Source organism: Xyrauchen texanus, chromosome 11, assembly GCF_025860055.1.
Source record: "Xyrauchen texanus isolate HMW12.3.18 chromosome 11, RBS_HiC_50CHRs, whole genome shotgun sequence".
NCBI lineage: Eukaryota > Metazoa > Chordata > Actinopteri > Cypriniformes > Catostomidae > Xyrauchen > Xyrauchen texanus.
In genome coordinates this window covers 11,975,820-11,999,585 of record NC_068286.1, presented here as the reverse complement: position 1 = coordinate 11,999,585, position 23,766 = coordinate 11,975,820, and the positions used below count along the sequence as shown (strand labels likewise).

Below are 23,766 nucleotides of genomic sequence, written 5' to 3'. Positions count from 1 at the left end.
GATGAAAAATAGTGGACAATGCATGTGTGACTGAGCCAGATTAGCATAAATGTGAAACAAGCACATGTACACGCACTTATTCACAACTTTCTGCAAAATGAAGCATCCTTGGGGCTGAAAGATAAAATCAATGGCCTTGTGTTTACAGGTCTGTTTACAGATAGATCTCAAGCTATCCTTGTTTAGAAATATGAACTCTTAGAGGGACTTCCTGAGAAACTTGAAACTACAGATAATTCATTGAACAACCACTTTGTCTGTAGATATAGGAAGTGGTCATGAATAGAGGTAGACCTCTATTATTAAATATTTTTTTAAATGATAGTTACAAACAAGACTCACATAATGAAACACAATTTGTGCAAATTCCAAGACTTAAAATTCCAAAAAACAATTAAAAATCTGTTATCGTGTAATTAAGCATTAAAATAGTCTTTAAAAAACAATATTGGTCAGTCAATCCCAAAGATCCCAATATCTAAGAGAATGTAACTTACTGTTGTTTGTGTGACAGCTCTTGTTCCTTGTTAACTAGATCCTGCTTAAGGTTGGCTAGCATCTCCACAGAAACATCCACCTGCCGTGAAAGCTCAGTGGCCTTGTCCTCTAAGTCTTGTTTCTCCTGACTAAGCCTTTCACTTTCCAGCTTGGCCTTTTCCAGCTCTGAGCTTTTCCTCTCCAGCTCTACCTGCAGACGGCCGACACGTGATGCTATCTTCTGCTCCACCTCCTCCGACAGCTTCTCCAGCCTCTCATCCAGCTCTAACCTCTCAAAAGCTCGAGCTTTTAACCTAGCCAGGCCCTCCTCATAAGCCGCTTCCATCGCGCTGGCAGCCACATTAGCAGCCACCGCGACAGCGTTGTTCGCAGTGGAGGTCAAGGCATCACTGGAGCTCATGGCTGTCTTCACTATGATCTCGCCCAGGGGAAACTCTACATTGGGCAAGTAGCAAGCAGTAGAGGAGTGGGCAAGGCCAAGCTCTTCACCAGGGCAGGGAAGCTCGCGGTATGGAAAACGAGATTCGGCAGCGAGGGCACCGTCGGCCACTAGGGGGATTAGCGCAGCGGCATCGCAAACGCTGTTGGATTTGGAAAGCACATACAAGGTCTCGTAGGTGTGGTTGTACTCCAGATGGGCACGCAGAGAGGACAGGCTTCGAAAGCGCTTGTGTTCCCCACAGCGAGGACAGCGGTACGGGAGGTCCAAAGAGGCCATTCCAAGCTCCCGTGGCTGCCAGGATGGAGCAATCTGCTCACGTCACCAAGCACTGCCAAGAGCAGGCAGGTACAGTGGTTGGGCACCACAGAGGACCACTCATCTCGGATAAGCTGGGTTTTGTAGGGGCTGAGGAAGGATCATCACACATTCTCCTTCTAAGTCACAATGTACACTTTCTTGAATTTGTTCTTCAATAAGTCCTTGACTACTCTTATGTCTCTTTCTGGTGCTCTTTCTCTTCTGGTCTTCCTTGGAGTTCCAACCTTTTGTCCTAGATAAAGAAAGAAACAGAACAACACAAAATAATTGTAATATCCACTATTAAATAATCCACAGATAGAATAAAAATAAAAATAGCTCTCCCTAAACGCTGCACAAACTGGTAAACGTTTATTTTTTTAAGCTCAATTATGACATCCTCAGTAAAGGGGAAAGTTATTTCTTTGTGTAATGTTCCAATAAAGGATATGTTACAATGCCAATGAACCATAAACAACTTTCAGCAGCAGTACTATAATAATTTGCCCCAGAAACCAAGAGACAAATGCTTTAATAAAGCAGGTCACACAATATTCCGGACAGCATCCAAGACAATATCAAAGTATGTACAGCATTATGGTGCTGACCAGTGTCAAAAATTTACTTTACCATTAAAGGGCAATATCTGCACATTGCATTTTACTCTCAGTGGCATTTTGTAGAGTACATGTAGAGCACATTTTCCTAACTATATAAAAATATATGGTGTGTCATCTTTTCAGGTTAAATACTCATTAAATGTAATCATTTCATAAGCACTAATAAGAGATAAAGTGCATAACTTGGTCTATAATAGAACACTATAAGAACCACTTAAGGGGCGGCTGTGGCTCAGGTGGTAGAGCAGGTTGTCCACTAATCACAGGGTTGTGGTTCGATTCCCAGCCCACATGACTCCACATGCCAAAGTGTCCTTGGGCAAGACACTGAAGTTGACACCAAGACACCAAGTTGCTCCTAATGGCAGGCTAGCGCCTTGCATGGCAGCTTTGCAGTCATTGGTGTGTGAATGTATGAATAAGACGCAGTTTAAAGTGCTTTGAATACTGCTAAGGTTAAAAAGGTGCTATATATGTGCAGACCATTTACTGTATATCAGATGTTACTAATATAAATGGCACAATTCATTACAAAGGCATTTTTTGCCCCAACATTTTAAATTATATGGGGCATATATGTAACTTTCAGTGGCATTTTTGCCCCTAAGTCCCCCTTCATTTCTGACACTGGTGCTGAACCTCTCTCCCGCTCTGTCAAAATATACATGTATGACCTAGCAACACAAAATGAGCAGCAACTCTTGAGGCAAATAGCATTGAAGTGTATATTGCAAAAATCACCACAGGACATTTTCAAAGCGGTAAAAAAATAAATAATAACATGATTGGCTTTCTATCTATGATTACATCTCAGTAACCATCCAGTATAAGCATGAGGCTTTATTTTCATGACCACAGTAAGCGCAGGACTACGCGCAACGACTGTTACGTTGTATACACTTTTCATGAGAGCACTACATTTAATTGAAAATTTTGTGCCAATTTTAGTGGTTGTGTGTGGGAGTGTTTGCACTATCTGTGGGCGTATGTGCACAAACTGTGGGTGTATTGTATGTTAATGAAGTGGCACAAAGGCGCAATTTGTTATTTTCCTGAGAAATAGGTCATACACTTACAGAGAATTTCTTCTTCGTTCAGAGGTAAAAAAGAAGTTTGAAACAGCTTAGCAATGACACACTGTTTGCAAAGATAGAGACTCTGGCTGCGCAGTGGTAGGCATTTACAAATATATTTAAATATGAGTTATAAATATAAATATAAAATATGTTACCAATGACTTCATGTTTCATTCTGTGAGAGGAATTTACACAAGATCAGTAAAAGAAGCTGATTTAACTAGTCGATGATTATTAATCTATAATCACACACTGGGCTGTCAACATATTCTCCTCAATACAACTACTTTATATATATATATATTTCATATACTCTTTACTTATTGTATTGTATATTGTGTATTTTACACTCACCTAAAGGATTATTAGGAACACCATACTAATACTGTGTTTGACCCCCTTTCGCCTTCAGAACTGCCTTAATTCTACGTGGCATTGATTCAACAAGGTGCTGAAAGCATTCTTTAGAAATGTTGGCCCATATTGATAGGATAGCATCTTGCAGTTGATGGAGATTTGTGGGATGCACATCCAGGGCACGAAGCTCCCGTTCCACCACATCCCAAAGATGCTCTATTGGGTTGAGATCTGGTGACTGTGGGGGCCATTTTAGTACAGTGAACTCATTGTCATGTTCAAGAAACCAATTTGAAATGATTCGAGCTTTGTGACATGGTGCATTATCCTGCTGGAAGTAGCCATCAGAGGATGGGTACATGGTGGCCATAAAGGGATGGACATGGTCAGAAACAATACTCAGGTAGGCCGTGGCATTTAAACGATGCCCAATTGGCACTAAGGGGCCTAAAGTGTGCCAAGAAAACATCCCCCACACCATTACACCACCACCACCAGCCTGCACAGTGGTAACAAGGCATGATGGATCCATGTTCTCATTCTGTTTACGCCAAATTCTGACTCTACCATCTGAATGTCTCAACAGAAATCGAGACTCATCAGACCAGGCAACATTTTTCCAGTCTTCAACTGTCCAATTTTGGTGAGCTCTTGCAAATTGTAGCCTCTTTTTCCTATTTGTAGTGGAGATGAATGGTACCCGGTGGGGTCTTCTGCTGTTGTAGCCCATCCGCCTCAAGGTTGTTCATGTTGTGGCTTCACAAATGCTTTGCTGCATACCTCGGTTGTAACGAGTGGTTATTTCAGGCAAAGTTGCTCTTCTATCAGCTTGAATCAGTCGGCCCATTCTCCTCTGACCTCTAGCATCAACAAGGCATTTTCAGCCCACAGGACTGCCGCGATACTGGATGTTTTTCCTTTTCACACCATTCTTTGTAAACCCTAGAAATGGTTGTGTGTGAAAATCCCAGTAACTGAGCAGATTGTAAAATACTCAGACCGGCCCGTCTGGCACCAACAACCATGCCACGCTCAAAATTGCTTAAATCACCTTTCTTTCCCATTCTGACATTCAGTTTGGAGTTCAGGAGATTGTCTTGACCAGGACCACACCCCTAAATGCACTGAAGCAACTGCCATGTGATTGGTTGATTAGATAATTGCATTAATGAGAAATTGAACAGGTGTTCCTAATAATCCTTTAGGTGAGTGTATATTGTATATAATTACTGTGTTGTGTAAGTATGTGTACATTTGATATGTAAATTGTGTTGTGTAAGTATGTTGTTTACTGTAATTGGTATGTCTCGTCACTGTCATGACTGCTATGTTGCTCGGAACTGCACACAAGAATTTCACCTACTGTTGCACTTGTGTACATGGTAGTGTGACAATAAAGTGATTTGATTTGATTTGATTTGATTTAAGTAATACATATGCAGTAGGTAATGTGTAATTTGTCATGTTTACATTCTGAATTCATTGAGCTCATGTGCTAACACACCATACGTGGTCATAATATGCACCTATTACACCGTTATTGTAATTTATGATGACAGTGAAACTACTGCTAAAATTGGTTTATAAAAAAGTGTTAAAGGTGCACTAAGTAAGATTATAGCAAGGATTTAGCTGGCTCTTACTCATCTCATCGGTCCAAGAAGTACTTGCGGTTTTGGACTCTATACTGACAGCCATCGTCCTGGAGTGCTGTTGCTTCACACCAAATGTGTTTGTTTATCTTCTGTTTTGTTACTTTTAGTCTGTGTTTTTATGCATCTCATATTACACACATCCCTATGATGGACATTCTTCTATCCAATCCAAACAAATTTTTGCGTGTTGTTGCGTACTGGACTGTGACTGGACAGCCGCGACTTGCAAGCTCTCGGATGGCTGAACACCGCTTTATGCTCGCACTTAGCGTTTGATGTCACACTGCTTATCCGTGATCCGTGCCGTGAGAGCTGCAGGTCGTAGCTGTTTAATCACTCCAGCAGGGACCTCTCGTTTGGACATTTTATCTTTCCACTTTTACTCATTCTGGTTGGACAGGACACTCCTGTATATCAATACCATACCATCAGTGGTACCACTGATGACCATTGCATGGCACAGTGCACAGTCCCCAAAAGCATTGTAAGCCTAAGAAGATCTTAGAATCCATATTTATCTTAGTTTTGTGGCCCATTTCCCAAAAGCATCATAACTTAGGTTTGGAAGGCAAAAACAATAACTGTTAATTATGGCAATGATTTGTGTGTCAGCAGATACAAATTATTAATCATATTTAAATGATCTACAATTTAACAGAGCCTAATTTTAAATCCTGATGAGGCCACATTTTCCATGATTTAAAAAGGAGCGTGTGACTGTCATAGAAATGTAAGCGCAGCGTAGTTCTAGCGGGAAGACTAGCAGCTGTGCATCATCACACCATTAGCTGGGTAATTCCTAGCCAATCACATGTAAGCCATTGCTTTATAAGTCTGCTCACAATCTATCATATTGCTGTTTCAGTGTGCAAACACGGCAACCTCCACCACCCCACCACTACCAGCTGAGTCCTGTCCTGCATGGGGGTAGGCTCCTGGCCCCTGCCTCCTATCTCTGGCAGGATATGACGGTTCCGAGTACAACTCCCTCGGACCGTAATGTCTCTCTACGCCAAAGAGAGACATTACTTTTCTGTTTTAAATTCATCAAATAAATGTCATCTTAAACTTCACTCATGCCTGTGAGTCTTCCTGATAGAAATATGCCTGACATTCAACAAGCACAGTTAATGTAAAAAATAAAGCAAGTCCATCTCTTCTTATTCATGGCGTACATCCCATTTTCACTACCCACTTCTTATGAATGTGCTGTCTTTGCCTGTAAAGCACCAGAGATATACCAGAGAATGGACTATATAATAGGACACAGACGATGCAATAACTGGAGAAGAACCTCCAAATTAAATTGCAATTAACCCAGCCTATTAGCACTTCACACGCAGAATTTCGCCAAACCTACTTGCGCCTAGACTTAGTGCACAGGTGTTATTAATCCCCATTAGTGTTCTCTAATGTTCCAATTCCCACCCTTTTCATTCTCATAGTATTGTGCACACTGCAGAAAAGAATGAGCACCTGTTCAGCTGAAATGCTGAGTACCAATCTTGTATACATGTTAGAGGAATTAATTTTGACCTCAGTCCAAGTGAACAAGGACTGCCTTAAATGCATTCAAATAGGGATAAGGTGAAGTATATTATAACCAACCATTGCAGCCTTTGAATATAATGGAAGTGAATGGGGCCAATCCATAAACGTTTAAATATTCTCTGTTTCAAACGAATAGCCACAAGACCTAAACATGTATGCATGTTATGATTTTAGTGTATTAAAATGGCTTACTTACCTTTACTCTATAAACTTAAATCAAATATCACTACTTTGTTGCCATGACAACTTTTCTTTTTTTAAGAAAAGTAGCAATGACTTAAAATATGTTTTTTTTTGTGACAATGAACAGTATGCCATAAATGCTGTCAATTGTGCTTAAAAAAAAAGTATGATGGTGATTGAAGCTAACATTCTGGCACATATTTTCTTGTGACCATATTTGTAATTTGCCTTCCACTGTTCAGACTAAATTTGAATGGTAAAGGTTAATTGTTCCCAAAATGATCAACAGTAGTATCTTCCATTACATATATTCAACTACAGTCTCATTCTATATATCATTGCAGAAAAGATAAAAAAAAAAGAAAAACAAATCTGGCAACACACTTAATCTTGTCAATACCCAGACCACATCTGCTGTCCTTGGTTCGTCAAATCATGTCTGGTTACTTTAGTGACATTCTTCTCCCACACAGTACAAAACCTGGGCTCTTGCCCTAAGGCTGCATTCTGATTTAACAGCATCATCATTATATCATCTACTTTGACAAACATTTAAAAGTGCAGAAACACATGAGAATCCCCAAGCTATGCAATCGGTTTTATTATCTGGATGTCTTCATATGTCATTCTGTCTGGAGTGCACATCATTATTGGTGTCTGTCTCCTTCTTGGTCTGTCCCTATTGTGCCACAATTGATCTCTGTCTGGGTCTGTCTCTCTCTTTATAACATCCTCCCTCCTTAGCAGAGAAGACAGAGTAAACCTTTTCATTACTAATGGGATTTGAATACTCTCATCTTGGATCTGTAATGGGATAACAAATAGTCTTTTGATTAGGCCCTTCTCAATCATTAAGAAGTTAAGGAGGAAAAACATAGGCTAACTAAAACCATCAAAGAGCACTTTTGAACAGCAGTCATTAAGAGAAAGTTACAACCCTGTAGCATCACAGGTTACGAATGAGTCACTGGTAAAATGCTACATCACGATCAACATTACTGCCATCAGCTCTGAGCTTAATGAGCAGAGAGCCATTTGAGTCTTGTCTGCACCCAAAATGGAGGTCCATATTGGATTGGAGATACAATCTCAGCCAGCCAGTAATGATGAATCATCACAAAGGTAAAAAGGAGAGGAGGACTATGTGGATAAGTCAAAGAATTCAGGAAGAGTGTTGGAATGGGCTGAGAAGAGGGTAAATTTAAGTCGATGGGTTTTCACAGAGGTGGGCAGAGGCAGATAAAGCAGAACGGAGTAGACGTAGACTGATATATTTTTGCTTTTGGATATATTGTTGCTTTTCTGCATCATTTCGTCATTTACAAAATAAAATTATTTAAAAAAAGTGTGTTTTAAGTTTGTTTATACTTAAAAGTCAGTTTTGTACCAAATCTTGCAAAATGGTTATTTTGGGGATTTTGGTTGAACAACTATAAATTAATTTTAAAAACTATTGGCCAATTCCACCACCTTAGTTATCAGTATCGGCAAAATCCTCTATCAGTTGACCTCTAGAACAAAGCAGATAATGGCCTTGTGGAAAGGATTAAAGATGACCCATGACACAGGTTCCACTTTCTTGAGGTCAGGTTTTTTTTATGCTTGTTTCCTTCGGGTGCAGCATATGCAATCTTTGAGAAGAGTTTTGGTTTTGGTCTGGTTAAATTGAGTGTATGATCTGTGGACCAAACACTCAATTTAACCAGACGCCAGTGCTGCACACTCGTTCTCTCTCTCTGCTGGCGGTGGCGTGACCGTTTATTTCTGCTCTCCCCATGCTCACTGGAATTAGAGACAGGTGTTAATTTAGCTCAGGTGCAAGCACCCTTACCGCTCTCTCTCTCTCTCTTCGGACGGGTGCTCGAACCACCCCCACTGCCACAGGCCTCAAAAAATTATCGGACACTTGAGCCACACTTAAAATTACAAGTTTTGTTGCATTAGATAAATATCAAACCAAGTGGAATCTGCAAACAAAAGCAAGACAAGTCAAGTTTGACAACCAGAAAGTGATAAAATACTTTTATATTATTTATTTAATTTTGTCATTTAACACACATGGATTCACAAGCACGAATGTTGAGTGACTCCAGTCAGGCTTCCTAAGCAACCAATTGGCCTGGTTGCTAGGGTGGGTAGAGTAAAGTTGGGTTAACCTCCTCATGGTTGCTATAACATGGTTCTCGTTTTAGATGGGGCATGTGGTGAGTTGTGCATGGATACCATGGAGTGCTAGGTCTCCGCGGTAAAGCGCTCAACAAGCCACATGATAAGATGTCAAGTCAAGTCAAGTGGTTTTTATTGTCGTTCAACCATATTCAGTTAGTACAGTACACAGTGAAACGAGACAATGTTCCTCCAGCACCATGGTGCTACATAAAACAACACAGGACAAACACAGAACCACATGAGACTACACAGACTAAATAACATACCTATATAAAGTGCACGTGCAAACGTGTGCAAAAAGTATGGGACAGTACAATAAATTACTAAACATTTACAGGACAATAGGCACAGTGAGAGACTGGTGTTGTCACGGTACCAAAATTTCAGTAGTCGGTACCAATACCAGTGAAATTTGCTGCATATTGCCAATTTTCTTCATGATAAGAAATGCATAGTGACATATATACACTCACCTAAAGGATTATTAGGAACACCTGTTCAATTTCTCGTTAATGCAAATTATCTAATCAACCAATCACATGGCAGTTGCTTCAATGCATTTAGGGGTATGGTCCTGGTCAAGACAATCTCCTGAACTCCAAACTGAATGTCAGAATGGGAAAGAAAGGTGATTTAAGCCATTTTGAGCGTGGCATGGTTGTTGGTGCCAGGCGGGCGGTCTGAGTATTTCACAATCTGCTCAGTTACTGGGATTTTCACGCACAACCATTTCTAGGGTTTACAAAGAATGGTGTGAAAAGGAAAAACATCAGTATCGGCAGTCCTGTGGTGAAAATGCCTTGTTGATGCTAGAGGTCAGAGGAGAATGGGCGACTGATTCAAGCTGATAGAAGAGCAACTTTGCCTGAAATAACCACTCGTTACAACCGAGGTATGCAGCAAAGCATTTGTGAAGCCACAACATGCACAACCTTGAGGCGGATGGGCTACAACAGCAGAAGACCCCACGGGTACCACTCATCTCCACTACAAATAGGAAAAAGAGGCTACAATTTGCAAGAGCTCACCAAAATTGGACAGTTGAAGACTGGAAAAATGTTGCCTGGTCTGATGAGTCTCGATTTCTGTTGAGACATTCAGATGGTAGAGTCAGAATTTGGCGTAAACAGAATGAGAACATGGATCCATCATGCCTTGTTACCACTGTGCAGGCTGGTGGTGGTGGTGTAATGGTGTGGGGATGTTTTCTTGGCACACTTTAGGCCCCTTAGTGCCAATTGGGCATCGTTTAAATGCCACGGCCTACCTGAGCATTGTTTCTGACCATGTCCATCCCTTTATGGCCACCATGTACCCATCCTCTGATGGCTACTTCCAGCAGGATAATGCACCATGTCACAAAGCTCGAATCATTTCAAATTGGTTTCTTGAACATGACAATGAGTTCACTGTACTAAAATGGCCCCCACAGTCACCAGATCTCAACCCAATAGAGCATCTTTGGGATGTGGTGGAGCAGGAGCTTCGTGCCCTGGATGTGCATCCCACAAATCTCCATCAACTGCAAGATGCTATCCTATCAATATGGGCCAACATTTCTAAAGAATGCTTTCAGCACCTTGTTGAATCAATGCCATGTAGAATTAAGGCAGTTCTGAAGGCGAAAGGGGGTCAAACACAGTATTAGTATGGTGTTCCTAATAATCCTTTAGGTGAGTGTATATATATATATATATAGATATTATGATTAAGTCGCGAGCAACCGCATTTTAATCTAGCTGCATTTAGCGTGCGCGCGCGAGGGAGGAGCGACAGAGGCAGAGTCTCTCTCATGTACAGTTTCAATCTCTCCCCATGAGATTGGGACATTCGCGCAACTCATAGAAGAGGCACCGACCACACAGAGAAATGTCAGTTTTTGAGTTTATAGTTATTAACATGACCTGCTTCTGTATTATTTGAACTTTAATAAAGCAATTTTACTGCATTTAAGATGTTACGCTGGGATGTTTCCTTTAAAGAGCTCCGCCTCCACTTATTCCACAACGGTACATGCTTCTGAATGTACTTTTTTTTTAATCATTCCCTAATACTTTGGGATCTACATAAAATTAACTGTGAAAGTTTCGAGTGCATCTGGACTGATCTGTGTAATTCTTCCTCCATCAGGCGTGAACTGCTGCTCTCACGCGATATCATTACAGTTTAATGTGATTTCATGTTACGTTAAATGAGATCAAACGACTATTCATCAACGAACATTTTTCTCATCAATTTTGTATTTTCGACGATGTCGATAATGTCGACTAAACATTTCATCCCTAATGTAAATGATAATATGCTTTTAAACTCACCTGCTTTATTTGCTTGCAAGTCCCAAACCAGGCAGTGATGCATCTGCTCAGGATGCTCTCAATAGTCCCTCTATAGAATGTAGTGAGGATGGGGGGTGGGAGATGTGCTTTCCTCAGCCTTCGAAGAAAGTAGAGACGCTGCTGGGCTTTCTTGGTAAAAGAGATGGTGTTGAGGTTCTCTGCCAGGTGAACACCAAGGAATTTGGTGCTCCTGACGATCTCCACAGAGGAGCCGTCGATGTTCAGTGTAGAGCGGTCACTCTGTGCTCTCCTAAAGTCAACAACCATCTCTTTTGTTTTGTCCACATTCAGAGACAGGTTGTTGGCTCTACACCAGTCCGTTCGCCGCTGCACCTCCTCTCTGTATGCTGACTCGTCATTCTTGCTGATGAGACCCACCACGGTCGTGTCATCGGTGAACTTAATGATGTGGTTCAGCAGAGTGAACAGCAGTGGACTGATATTGGTGTATTGGTGGAGATGCTGTTCCCGATCCAGACTGACTGAGGTCTCCCAGTCAGGAAGTCCAGGATCCAGTTGCAGAGGGAGGTGTCCAGGCCCAGCAGGTTCAGCTTTCCAATCAGGTGCTGAGGAATTATTGTGTTGAATGCTGAGCTGAAGTCTATGAACAACATTCGAACGTATGAGTCCTTTTTATCTAGGTGGGTGAGGGCCAGATGGAAGGTGGTGGCGATGGCGTCTTCTGTTGAACGGTTTGGACGATACGTGAACTGCAGTGGGTCTAGTGAGTGGAGCAGCTGGGTCTTAATGTGCTTCATGACGAGCCTCTCGAAGCACTTCATGATGATGGGTGTGAGTGCGATGGGACGGTATTCGTTGAGGCAGGACACTGAAGACTTCTTTGGGGACGATGGTGGTGGCCTTGAACGCATGGGGACGATGGTGGTGGCCTTGAAGCACGTTGGAACGACGGCGCTGCTCAGAGAGATGTTGAAGATGTCGGTAAGAACATCTGCCAGCTGGTCTGCACATCCTGAGCATTCTGCCAGGAATGTTGTCTGGTCCAGCAGCCTTCCGTGGTTTGACTCTATGTAGAGTTTTCCTCACATCAGCCGTGGTATGACAGAGCACCTGGTCGTTAGGAGGAGGGGTGGTATTCCTCGCCACCATGTCGTTCTGTGCTTCAAACCTAGCGTAGAAGTCGTTCAGTTCATCTGGAAGGGAGGCATCTTTGTCACAGGCAACTGATGTTGTCCTGTAGTTGGTGATGGCCTGGATGCCCTGCCACATGCGCCGCATGTTGAAATCTCCAGCGACAATAAACAGTCCGTCAGGGTGAGCGTTCTGCAGTTCACTCATAGCACTGGGGGGAATGTAAACTCTGGTTATAATAACAGTGGTCAATTCCAGTGGTAAATAAAAAGGTCTGCATCTAACAGTCACAAGCTCCACCAGTGATGAGCAGTAACTAGAGACTAGCATAGAGTTATTGTACCATTCCGTGTTGATGTAAACACACAAGCCACCACTGCGAGTCTTACCGCATAGAGCTGCATTTCTGTCGGCATGAAACGAGGCGAGCCCGTCTAGCTGAATGGCAGCATCCGGAACTCTGTCGCTGAGCCACGTCTCCATGAAAACAAAGACGCAGCAGTCTCTAAGCTCACGCTGTGTAGTCTGCTGGAGTCGGATATAGTCCAGTTTATTGTCCAGGGAGCAAACTTTTGAGAGCAGGATATACGGGAGAGCCGGCCGGCTAGGGTTTGTTTTTAGCCTAGCATGGACCCCCGCCCTCTTGCCGCGCTTTCGCTTACGACGTCCCCTCCCTTGGGCACCGGCATCAGGTGACGCCGAGGACTGGAGGCCTGTTCTCCGCAGCAAGCTGAGTTCGCGTAGCAACTCCTACAGATCATCAAGCAGCTTGGTTGTTGCATGAATCTTATATTTTAACAGAGTCTGGGGATGGTAGACATGAACACCGGTTGCTCTGACGTCCATGTGCCGTAAAATCAGGCTAAGTGACAAAAATAGCACCATTTTGGATCCGGAGTGGCCGCTGCGTGCTACCGCACCGCCATCTTGGATCAACTTCCAAGATGTGAAGATGGATTGTCTCAGACGCAGTGGCAACTGAGATTCGTCCTCCACCACCCAAGTCAATACGCCATCACAAGGACTTATATGTATTGGGAATTGGGCATGGCACAATTAGGGAGAAAATGAGAGAAAAAAATATATATATTTTTGCCATTTAAAACATTTCTATGTCTTTTGCAAAATGAAAAGTGTGCTTACGCTATATTTCTTTAAAATAAATGGCACTTTGTTTGATATTTTCTTTTCTGATGCAATGATATTCATAATTTTTTAAGTGTGGCTTGTACGTTGATCCTGCAGTCTGATCAAGCCCTGCAATCCAACAGTTCTGTTCTAATGTTAGCATTTTACTGAACGACAACTTCAGACAAACACAAATCACACGCATCCACTTAAGTGTGCCTAATTACTATGCATCCGATCCTGGTGAGCAATTTTCTGTGCATATCTTGCCACATAAGTACATTGCATAATTTTCATGATGACATCTTTGAATGCTATTAATGGACCGAAAGATGCTGTACGAGCAGTATGCTGTCATTTCATCCATTAAGCCATCATAATGACATTTACTTATTAGACACTTTTATGTCTAGGACAATGAACTAACCTGTCATTTCATAGGCCTAGGATAACTTTCTTTTTTCTGACCCGTTACCTAAATTTAAAATTCATAGCCTACTTAACATCATGCATTTTACATTCACTGAATTACTAGATGGTGCTGTATCACTCTATTCAATAGAAATGGCCCTCAGGACTCAGATGGCAACTGATCATGAAGACATACCATGCTGAAGCATCTTTAGCACTTTCTTCACCTCGTTGAATGTGATGTTTAGTCTGGCCAATGAGATGTTACCACTGCAGGTGCTAATGGGCAAAGTGTTGGGGAGTGACAGCTGTGGGGACTGAAGGATTAAATAGTTTAGCAGCAAGTAGCCAAAGATATGATTAAATAGAGGAGGTGTATGGGGTAGTTGCAGCTGCAGTTGAAGAATGTAGACACATTAAAGAACTGGTTTGGTTAGTTGGCGATTTCTCCTCTCTTGCAACCCTAATGCCAAAAACCAGTGATCTCTATCTGTGGCAGGGTGGAGAGCGAGGCCGGGTCATGATTCCACACACCCGGCCCCTAATAAGGCTGATTAAGCCCGAGGGGGATAAGGGCGACTGGAGACGTCAGTGTGACAGAGAGAGAGATACGGGCAGATACCCGACACCTGTGTGTATTGGTTAAGTTAATAATTAAACTACAATTTATATTGTCAAGCCGATTCTCTCCTCCTCCTTTCCACTGAACTGTGTTACACTGGTGCCGAAACCCAGGAAGGAGGAGGGATGCGGCGTAGTAGAGTCCTCGCCACTACCATCCACCCCAACGGAGCAGCCATGGCCATCCGCCGGGGGATGGAGGAGCCTGACTGGTTGAGAGCTGAGGAACGGCCGCTGACCACGAGGGGAGTTGGAGCTCCTAAGTGACTGCCTGGAGCGGTTGTGGCCACTGCCAGGCGTGGAGGAGACCCCAACCAGCCGATAAAACGTGGCGGAATCAGAGATCACCAACCGCGAGTGGGGAGGGGCTGTAACTAGCTCTAAGGAAAGTGTAAATAAGATAATAATTTCAGAGCTTTATTTTATTAATGTTCTCTGTTAATATTACGGGTCTTTTATTTTGGCGCATCCTAGTGTAATGTTAAGTTCGCATCTAAAAATGTGAGACTAGTTAGTAAGACGCACGCACTGTAGTAAGGAGGGAAAAAATCACATTTCGCTTTGAAATTGTGTAAAGATCTTCAAGGATAATTTAAGCACCTAGCCAGAACGGGAACAAGGTATTGTGTGTTTAACGTGTTTAATGTTTATGTGCAGTAATATGTAGGTTAATCCATTCAACTGTGAAGAAGTGTTTGAATGTATTATTATTTCTCGTGTCATGTGAAGTCAAGCTAACGTAAGTTTTTTTTAGCATTGTTAATACTACACGGGTAACGTCACTAAAGAGTCTTTATAAATGACTGTTTGTACGGTTAATTCGGCCTTCGGGTAATGTTTATGTTTGTATGAGCTAATTTTATGTTATTTATCTGTCCCGTAGCTCTTACGTTGTTTCAAGAAGAAAAGTTGTAAGGAAAGGAAAATAGATTAGTGTTTAACCAAGGCTGACGGCTGAACATAAATAAAGGCTTCTGGAAACATCAGTACGCTTCACCATTGTCTGACTGGGGGTTTGCTACAGTAAGAGCTTGACCCGCATCGATACCGACGACGACTCGTTGTCTACTACGGACCACGGAAGGTCTTCACGGCGCCGGGTACAGCTTTCGCGACATCGCCACGAAGTGTCAGCGTGGACTCATCGAGCTGCATCCTCACACCTCGCGCCTGCCTGACATACGTTGGACAGCGGTCTCACGAATTCGGTGCAATGGTCAAGTACAGTCACACTCACTGACATTGATGCAGGACTGTGAGTATTAACCCATTATTATACTGTCTATAGTACAGCAATGAGGCGAACAACGGATGAATGACTTATTGGACTGAACATTTAATACTCAACGGCACAGCAAGGAGAGCAACCAAATAAACTCTGGTTGCATTTTACACTCATGCCTGCATACATCCACATGGACTCTTTCTAATTAGAACTCATATAAATTTTTTGGACTTTGCATCTGTCTTATTTGTTAACTGTGGTTATTGAAGCCGTTGCATTTACATTTCTCACACTTTGAATTTAAGAACTTTGATAACTTTGTTTATTGTGGTATTTACATTGACATTTACAGTTATTTGAGTGTCTATATGTAAATGCATATGTGCTAGCTATTTAATCTGATGTTTTATGTTTATGCTGTTCATAACAAGGGCTTGATTATATCTTCTAAAGGGGTCTTCTTCTGCCATCAAAGTTTAAAATAAAAAATTAGATGATAATGTCAGAGTCAGGTAATGAGAAGGAGGTGGAGGAGCAGATGGCTGGTTATCAGCATGAAGATTTACAAAGTGAAGCCCACACAATGGTAGACTCATCAGAGAGACCGTTTCTGAAGGAAACAAATGAAGCTAAACAACAAAGTCTAACTGACCTCCAAGGCAAGCTTAATAAGGATGATAATGCTCTTGAAGGTCCTAGACGCTCTGAACGCACACGCCATCCCACAGAGAAGATGCTCGTGCATCAATATGAAGAGGCCAAGAAAAAAGAGAAAAGGCTGTATGCCATGTACGAGCAGTGGAAGCTCCACACACGCAAGGCAAGAGATCAGCTAAAGACTTATATGTCAGAGAGTCAGCTCTGGCCTCTCATTGAAGAGCTTAAGAAAGATAAAGAAGACATAATGACCATTTATTATGAAATTCGAAATCTCACCACACCCTCCACCGACATAAGAAGAAGAGTTGATACGTGTGAATCGGTGACCACAGAAATCACCAACATCGCCTACAACAGAGCTATAGATGATGAAAGCGAGTTTAATGAACAGCAGGAAAGACACCGCCTTCATGAACTGCTCCGCCATGACTATGCAAAGTCTGTCTATGGATCCGCAGCTTCTTCGATAAGTCACAGCCAGTCCGACAGCCACTGCTCCATAACTACATCCATGACAGCAAAACGTGCGGATGCAGCAGCTGAACTAGCAGTAAAAGAAGCAAATTATCAGATGCTGCTAGAGGAAGAAAGGCAAAAGGAATCTATAAGAGAGTTAGAGGAACAACAACGCAAAGTTCTAGAGGCACAAAGACGTGAGTTGGAGCGATTGCAGGCAGAGAAAGAGATACGGGCAGCTCAAGCCAAGTTGAAGATCTACGATAAGGAGACAGAACACAAGGATGCTAACTATGTTAAAAAGGAAAGGAACATGGAAGCAAAGAATGTGCCTGTAACTACAGTGCCCCTCTCTCAAGTCGCATCGCCCGTTATACAGACATTCCCTCTCTCGCTCAGATTCTTCAAGACAACATAGCCTTAAATAGGCTTCCTGTTCCTGAGCCATTTGTCTTCAATGGCGATCCCATACAATTCATTGAATGGAAGGCAGCATTCACCTCACTCATTGACCAAAGGGCAATCACACCTGCTGAAAAACTATACTACCTGAAAAAATATGTTGGTGGCCCAGCACGGCAGGTTTTAGATGGCAACTTCTATCGAAATGACAATGAAGCCTACCGAGACGCCTGGGACAAACTAAATCGTCGCTTTGGCCAGCCATTCGCCATTCAGAGAGCATTCAGAGAGAAACTCACCAACTGGCCGAGAATTCCATCAAAGGATGCTGAAGGACTGAGACGCTTCTCAGATTTTCTGAATGCCTGTCAAGATGCCATGCCTCATGTTAAGGGTCTCGACATATTAAATGACTGTGAAGAAAATCAGAAGCTCGTTCACAAACTACCAGACTGGGCAGCTTTACGCTGGAACCGACAAGTCACGCAAAGCCTAAATGAAAATCAAGAATTCCCAAGTTTCAAGGAGTTTGCTAGATTCACGTCAACTGAAGCTGAGATTGCTTGCAATCCCATTACGTCCTTTCATGCCCTTCGTTCATCAGATTCTAGCACTGAGAAGAGAAATCTCAGAGACGTGAAGAAAAACAAGGCCAGTGTTCTTACCACTCAAACAGTCACTGACAATGAAAACCACAAGTCAGAACAGAGGAAGGTTAAGACTTCATGTATCCTTTGTCAAGATAATAGACACCAGCTTCATGCATGCTCCAAGTTCACTGAGATGGTGTTGGTTGAGCGACGCAACTACATAAAAGAGAAGAAACTCTGCTATGGATGCCTGAAACCCGGCCACAGCGTGAGAGACTGCCGTCATCGTCATTTCTGTGACCACTGCAAGAGAAAGCATCCTACAGCCCTGCATGATGACAACTATAAAAGAGAAAGGTCTACATCAGAACCAGAGACAAATCGAGGTGCTGCTGCTACGTCACTCAGTGTAGCAGGTGAAGGCTCATCCAACACATCCATGGTGATACCAGTCTGGGTTTCATCTAAAAATGATCCAACTACTGAGAAACTTGTCTATGCGTTACTTGACACTCAAAGCGATACTACGTTTATTGATCAAGAAGTGAGTGATGGTCTTAATGCTGACAAGTATTCAGTGAAACTGAAGTTGACGACTATGAGTGGTAAGGATACAGTTCTCACAAGCGAAAGTGTTTCTGGCCTTCGTGTTAGAGGATATAGTTCTGCAATTCAAGTCGATCTTCCGGTCGCCTATACAAAGGACTGCATACCCGTTAACCGCTCTCACATTCCCACTTGTGAGACGGCTAAACAATGGAGTCATCTTGCAGAAATAGTGGATGAAATCCAACCACTGAAGGACTGTGTAGTAGGCCTTTTGATCGGCTACAACTGCTCAAGAGCTATGGCACCAAGGCAAGTCCTTTTAGGAGGAGATGAGGAACCCTACGCTGTAAGGACGGATTTAGGATGGAGTATTGTAGGACGCTCATTACAAACCCACGATGCGTTGAGCGCGCGTCATCTGTGTCACAGAATTACAGTTAAGGAGCTACCTCCGGTAACTCCTATCGACGTCATCCGCATTTTAGAGTCTGACTTCAAAGATGGCAGTGACGACAGCAAAATTGTGTCACAAGACGACATCACATTCCTCAACATACTGGATAAGGGAATAAGGAAAAATATACATGGCCATTATGAAATGCCTCTGCCTTTTAAAACCAGACCCATCTTGCCTGACAACAAAGGCTCAGCTATGACACGTCTCCTTCACCTTAAAAGGAAATTGCAACGTGATGAAAGGTATAAGGAGCATTATGTTGAGTTCATGGAGGAGGTCATCGGAAAGGGAGATGCTGAGCAGGTCAAGGAAGGTGGGAGTGAAGGTGAGAGATGGTACATTCCCCATCATGGTGTGCATCATGCAAAGAAGCCGGATAAACTTCGTGTGGTGTTTGATTGCTCAGCCAGATACAAAGGAACAAGCTTGAATGATCACCTCCTCTCTGGACCTGACATGTTGAACAACTTAAGTGGAGTTCTCATCCGTTTCCGACAGCACCCCGTTGCATTGATGTGTGACATTCAGAAGATGTTCCATCAGTTTCATGTGGACGAAGCTGATCGCAACTACCTACGCTTTCTTTGGTGGAAGCAAGGAGACTTGAACTCACCGCCCAGCGAGTTTCGCATGAAAGTGCATCTGTTCGGTGCAGCTTCCTCCCCGGGATGTGCAAACTATGGGATGAAACATCTAGCTAAGGAGAATCGCGACATCTACACTCAAGGCTCGAGATTTGTTATGAGGGACTTTTATGTTGACGATGGGCTCGTAAGTGTTGAAAACACTGAAGATGCTATTCAGCTTGCCAGGGAAGCTCGTGAACTCTGCGCCGTGGGTGGTCTCAGACTACATAAGTTTGTGTCTAACGACAGAGAGGTACTAGAGAGTATACCACCCTCCGAACGAGCAATCAACGTGAAGGATATGGACCTTGCGTTTGATGATTTGCCACTTGAGAGAGCTCTCGGGATTCAATGGGATGTGGATTCTGACCGCTTCAGGCTTAACGTCAGCCTCAAGGAGCAGCCTGCAACACGACGCGGCATTTTATCCACAGTGGCTTCTCTGTACGATCCTCTTGGGTTTGTGGCGCCAGTCGTCCTCAAAGCGAAGATCATTCTTCAGGAGATGTGCAGACGGGGCACTGGTTGGGACGATCCTCTCACTGACGAGCTTCGCCCAAAATGGGAGAAATGGAGAAGTGATCTGGCCCACTTAGATAATTTTACCATATCCCGTACTTACTCACCTGCTGGATTTGGAAGGGTCTCAAAGACAGAGCTGCATCACTTCTCTGATGCCAGTATGAAGGGTTACGGTCAGTGTTCATACCTGCGACTCCAAAACGAAAGGGAGATATTCATTGTGCCTTAGTTGTAGGAAAATCACGTGTTTCTCCAACAAAGGTCACAACCATCCCAAGATTAGAATTGACAGCAGCAGTCATTTCCGTGAAAATAAGCAACATGCTCAAGGAGGAATTGGGATGTATTAACGCAGAGGAGTTCTTCTGGACCGACTCTAAAGTGGTCTTAGGTTATATAAGAAACGAAGCACGACGATTCCACACGTTTGTGGCTAACCGTGTTCAGAAGATTCAGCTCAGCACAGCCCCACAACAGTGGCGATATGTCCCAACAAACGAGAATCCTGCTGACCATGCTTCTCGGGGCTTAATTGCCAGTGAGCTTTTGTCATCTACCTGGCTCACTGGGCCCAAGTTCTTATGGAACAAGGAAATAAAGCTGGCTACAGATGAGGTACCAGAGTTAACAGACGGAGATCCAGAGGTCAGGAGTGCTCTAGCGCTCAGTACAAAAACCACTGAACGCGTGAGCCTCGTTGATCAGCTTGTCCAAGTTCTCATCTTGGTCGCTAGCTACGCTGAGCAGTTGCACGCATCCTCAGGTGCATAAGCAAGAACAGATCAAACGGTCTCACCACTGTAACAGAACGAGCAGAGGCAGAACATTGCATAATCAAAGATCTGCAGAAAAATGTGTATCAAGAAGAGTTGAAACTGCTGAGTAAAGGGATCCCTCTACCACCTCACAATCCGTTACATTCTCTTGACGCTTTTCTCCACGACAGCACGGTGTTCTCAGGGTGGGAGGGAGACTGTGCAACTCCTCTCTTTCCTACTTCATCAAACACCCTGCAATCATTCCCAAAGATCATCACATCACAAGGATGATTATTGCCTATCATCACGAAAGGATGAAACATCAAGGTAAAGGTCTTACCATTAATGAAATAAGATGCAGCGGCTACTGGATTAAAGGAATCAACCGGGCAGTCACTTCCTACATTCGTCAATGTGTCACCTGTAGACGGCAACGCAAACCTACGGAAGAGCAAAAGATGGCCGATCTACCCCTGAACGGTTGGAACCATCACCCCCTTCACCTTCTGTGGCATGGACTGCTTCGGGCCATTCCTTACAAAACAAGGAAGAAAGGAGAACAAAAGGTACGGCCTTCTTTTCACTTGCCTTAGCTCCCGTGCTGTTCATATTGAGATTCTTGAAGACATGTCGACTGATGCCTTCATAAATGGCCTCCGATGTTTCATCGCCATACGTGGTGCTGTTCGTCAGATCAAGTCTGATCAGGGAAGCAACTTCGTCGGTGCCAAAAATGAGCTCAGAGAAGCTTTAAAGGAAGTCGATGCAGACCGTCTGGCTGTATTTCTTGCAGAGAAGCAATGCGATTTCAGCATGAACGCACCCCATTCCAGTCATGCAGGAGGGTGTGGGAAAGACAAATAAGGACAGTGAGAAGCGTTCTAAGGTCCACTCTTGCCCTTTCCTCTGGTAGACTAAATGATGCTTCGCTACGGGCCTTTTTCTATGAAGCCATGGCTATAGTCAACAGTCGTCCTCTGACTGTTGACAACCTCAGCGACCCTCATAGCCTTGAACCACTCACCCCTAATCATCTTCTGACAATGAAATCTGTTCAGGCCTTACCCCCCAGGTGAATTCGTCAGAGAAGATGTGTATGGCAAGAAAAGGTGGAGACATGTTCAATACCTTGCAGAACAGTTTTGGAGTCAGCTGGCGAAAGGAATACCTTGCCAACATTGCTCTCAGACAGGCTGGCATACTCCAAGGAGAAATTTACAAGTTGGAGACATTGTAATCATGAAGGGAGAGGATGTACACAGGAATGAGTGGAGATTGGGTAGAGTTTCAGAAAGCACTACTGACGAAGATGGACTTGTACGGAGAGTTAAAATCCAGCTTGGTGACAGTAAGCTTGGCAAGAAAGGAGAGCGTCTTCACAAGGTGTCTGAAGTTGAGCCCAGTCCAGAAGCTTGTCCTGCTGCTGGAGACTAGCTAAATCTGCTCCCTCCACTCCATAGTGCATAATATTACATAGTTATAGTTAAGTTTCCAACTTTGACATAAGTTGTCTTAGTTCCTATACAGGCTCAGGGAAGGCAATTTTCAGTTAAAATCATTACGTGTCTAATGCAGACTGTGTACCGTTCCATTATTCACTCATGATTGGTGGGAGTGTAACTAACTCTAAGGAAAGTGTAAATAAGATAATAATTTCAGAGCTTTATTTTATTAATGTTCTCTGTTAATATTACGGGTCTTTTATTTTGGAGCATCCTAGTGTAATGTTAAGTTCAGCATCTAAAAATGTGAGACTAGTTAGTAAGACGCACGCACTGTAGTAAGGAGGAAAAAATCACATTTCGCTTTGAAATTGTGTAAAGATCTTCAAGGATAATTTAAGCACCTAGCCAGAACGGGAACAAGGTATTGTGTGTTTAACGTGTTTAATGTTTATGTGCAGTAATATGTAGGTTAATCCATTCAACTGTGAAGAAGTGTTTGAATGTATTATTATTTCTCGTGTCATGTGAAGTCAAGCTAACGTAAGTTTTTTAGCATTGTTAATACTACACGGGTAACGTCACTAAAGAGTCTTTATAAATGACTGTTTGTACGGTTAATTCGGCCTTCGGGTAATGTTTATGTTTGTATGAGCTAATTTTATGTTATTTATCTGTCCCGTAGCTCTTACGTTGTTTCAAGAAGAAAAGTTGTAAGGAAAGGAAAATAGATTAGTGTTTAACCAAGGCTGACGGCTGAACATAAATAAAGGCTTCTGGAAACATCAGTACGCTTCACCATTGTCTGACTGGGGGTTTGCTACAGGGGCTCCTGGCTGACCTCCTGGAGCAGGAAGACCTGGAAGGCATGGCGGAGGGCTGGGGCAGGTCGTGATTCCACACACCCGGCCCCTAATTAGGCTAATTAAGCCTGAGAGGGATAAGGGTGATTGGAGACGACAGTGCAACAGAGAGAGAGTTAAGAGAAGCTACCTGACACCTGTGTATATTTGTCTTTTTGGTTTATAATTAAACTATAATTTATATCATCAAGCCAGTTCTTGTCTCCTCCTTTCCATTGAACTGTGTTACACTGTCGAATTGCTCAATGTGTCCCTCACCTTATTCCAAACAACTTTTCTTTTCTGGTCAGAAAGGCACTTCAGTGGTTGTACTATTCTTTTACAGCAAATATACAGTAAACTTGTCATTTTGATAAAAATTGGAATACTTAAACTTTGTATATGTTTGAAACAAATATAAAATCAAGGTAAATATTCTAAATGATGTGTATTGTAAATGTCAGCCCGGCTGATGAAAAATGAGCTAAACATCCCATAAACCTTTATTGAAAAGGTTTTCACATATTTAGGGACCAGGATTTCATAGAGAGTGTGTTCTTTTTTTACTTGGGCCAGTAAGCAACCATTTAACCATTTAGTAATGTCATAGCAACAACCTAGTAACACCCTAGCAGTGCCCTAACCACCCAAAACACCCTGACATTATTATATAAGATTAAGTATTATAAAATTTTACTTATTTATTTATTTATTCATTGTTGTAGAAAATCCAAAGGCATTTTCATTACTGTTAAAGGGGTCAAAATGACCCGAAAATAACAGCAGGGTTAATTCCTTTTG

General features: G+C 42.8%; 1 protein-coding gene across 1 annotated transcript in view; it reads right to left on the bottom strand.

The window, feature by feature from the left end:
- LOC127651405 (F-box only protein 41-like) overlaps positions 1-23,766 on the bottom strand; it is a 109,152-nt gene that overhangs the window by 71,753 nt on the left and 13,633 nt on the right. Inside the window, exon 2 of the mRNA XM_052137206.1 lies at positions 498-1,490. Coding sequence (XP_051993166.1) covers positions 498-1,216 — 719 coding nt within the window. The 5' untranslated portion in view covers positions 1,217-1,490. The remainder of the gene's footprint in view (positions 1-497; positions 1,491-23,766) is intronic.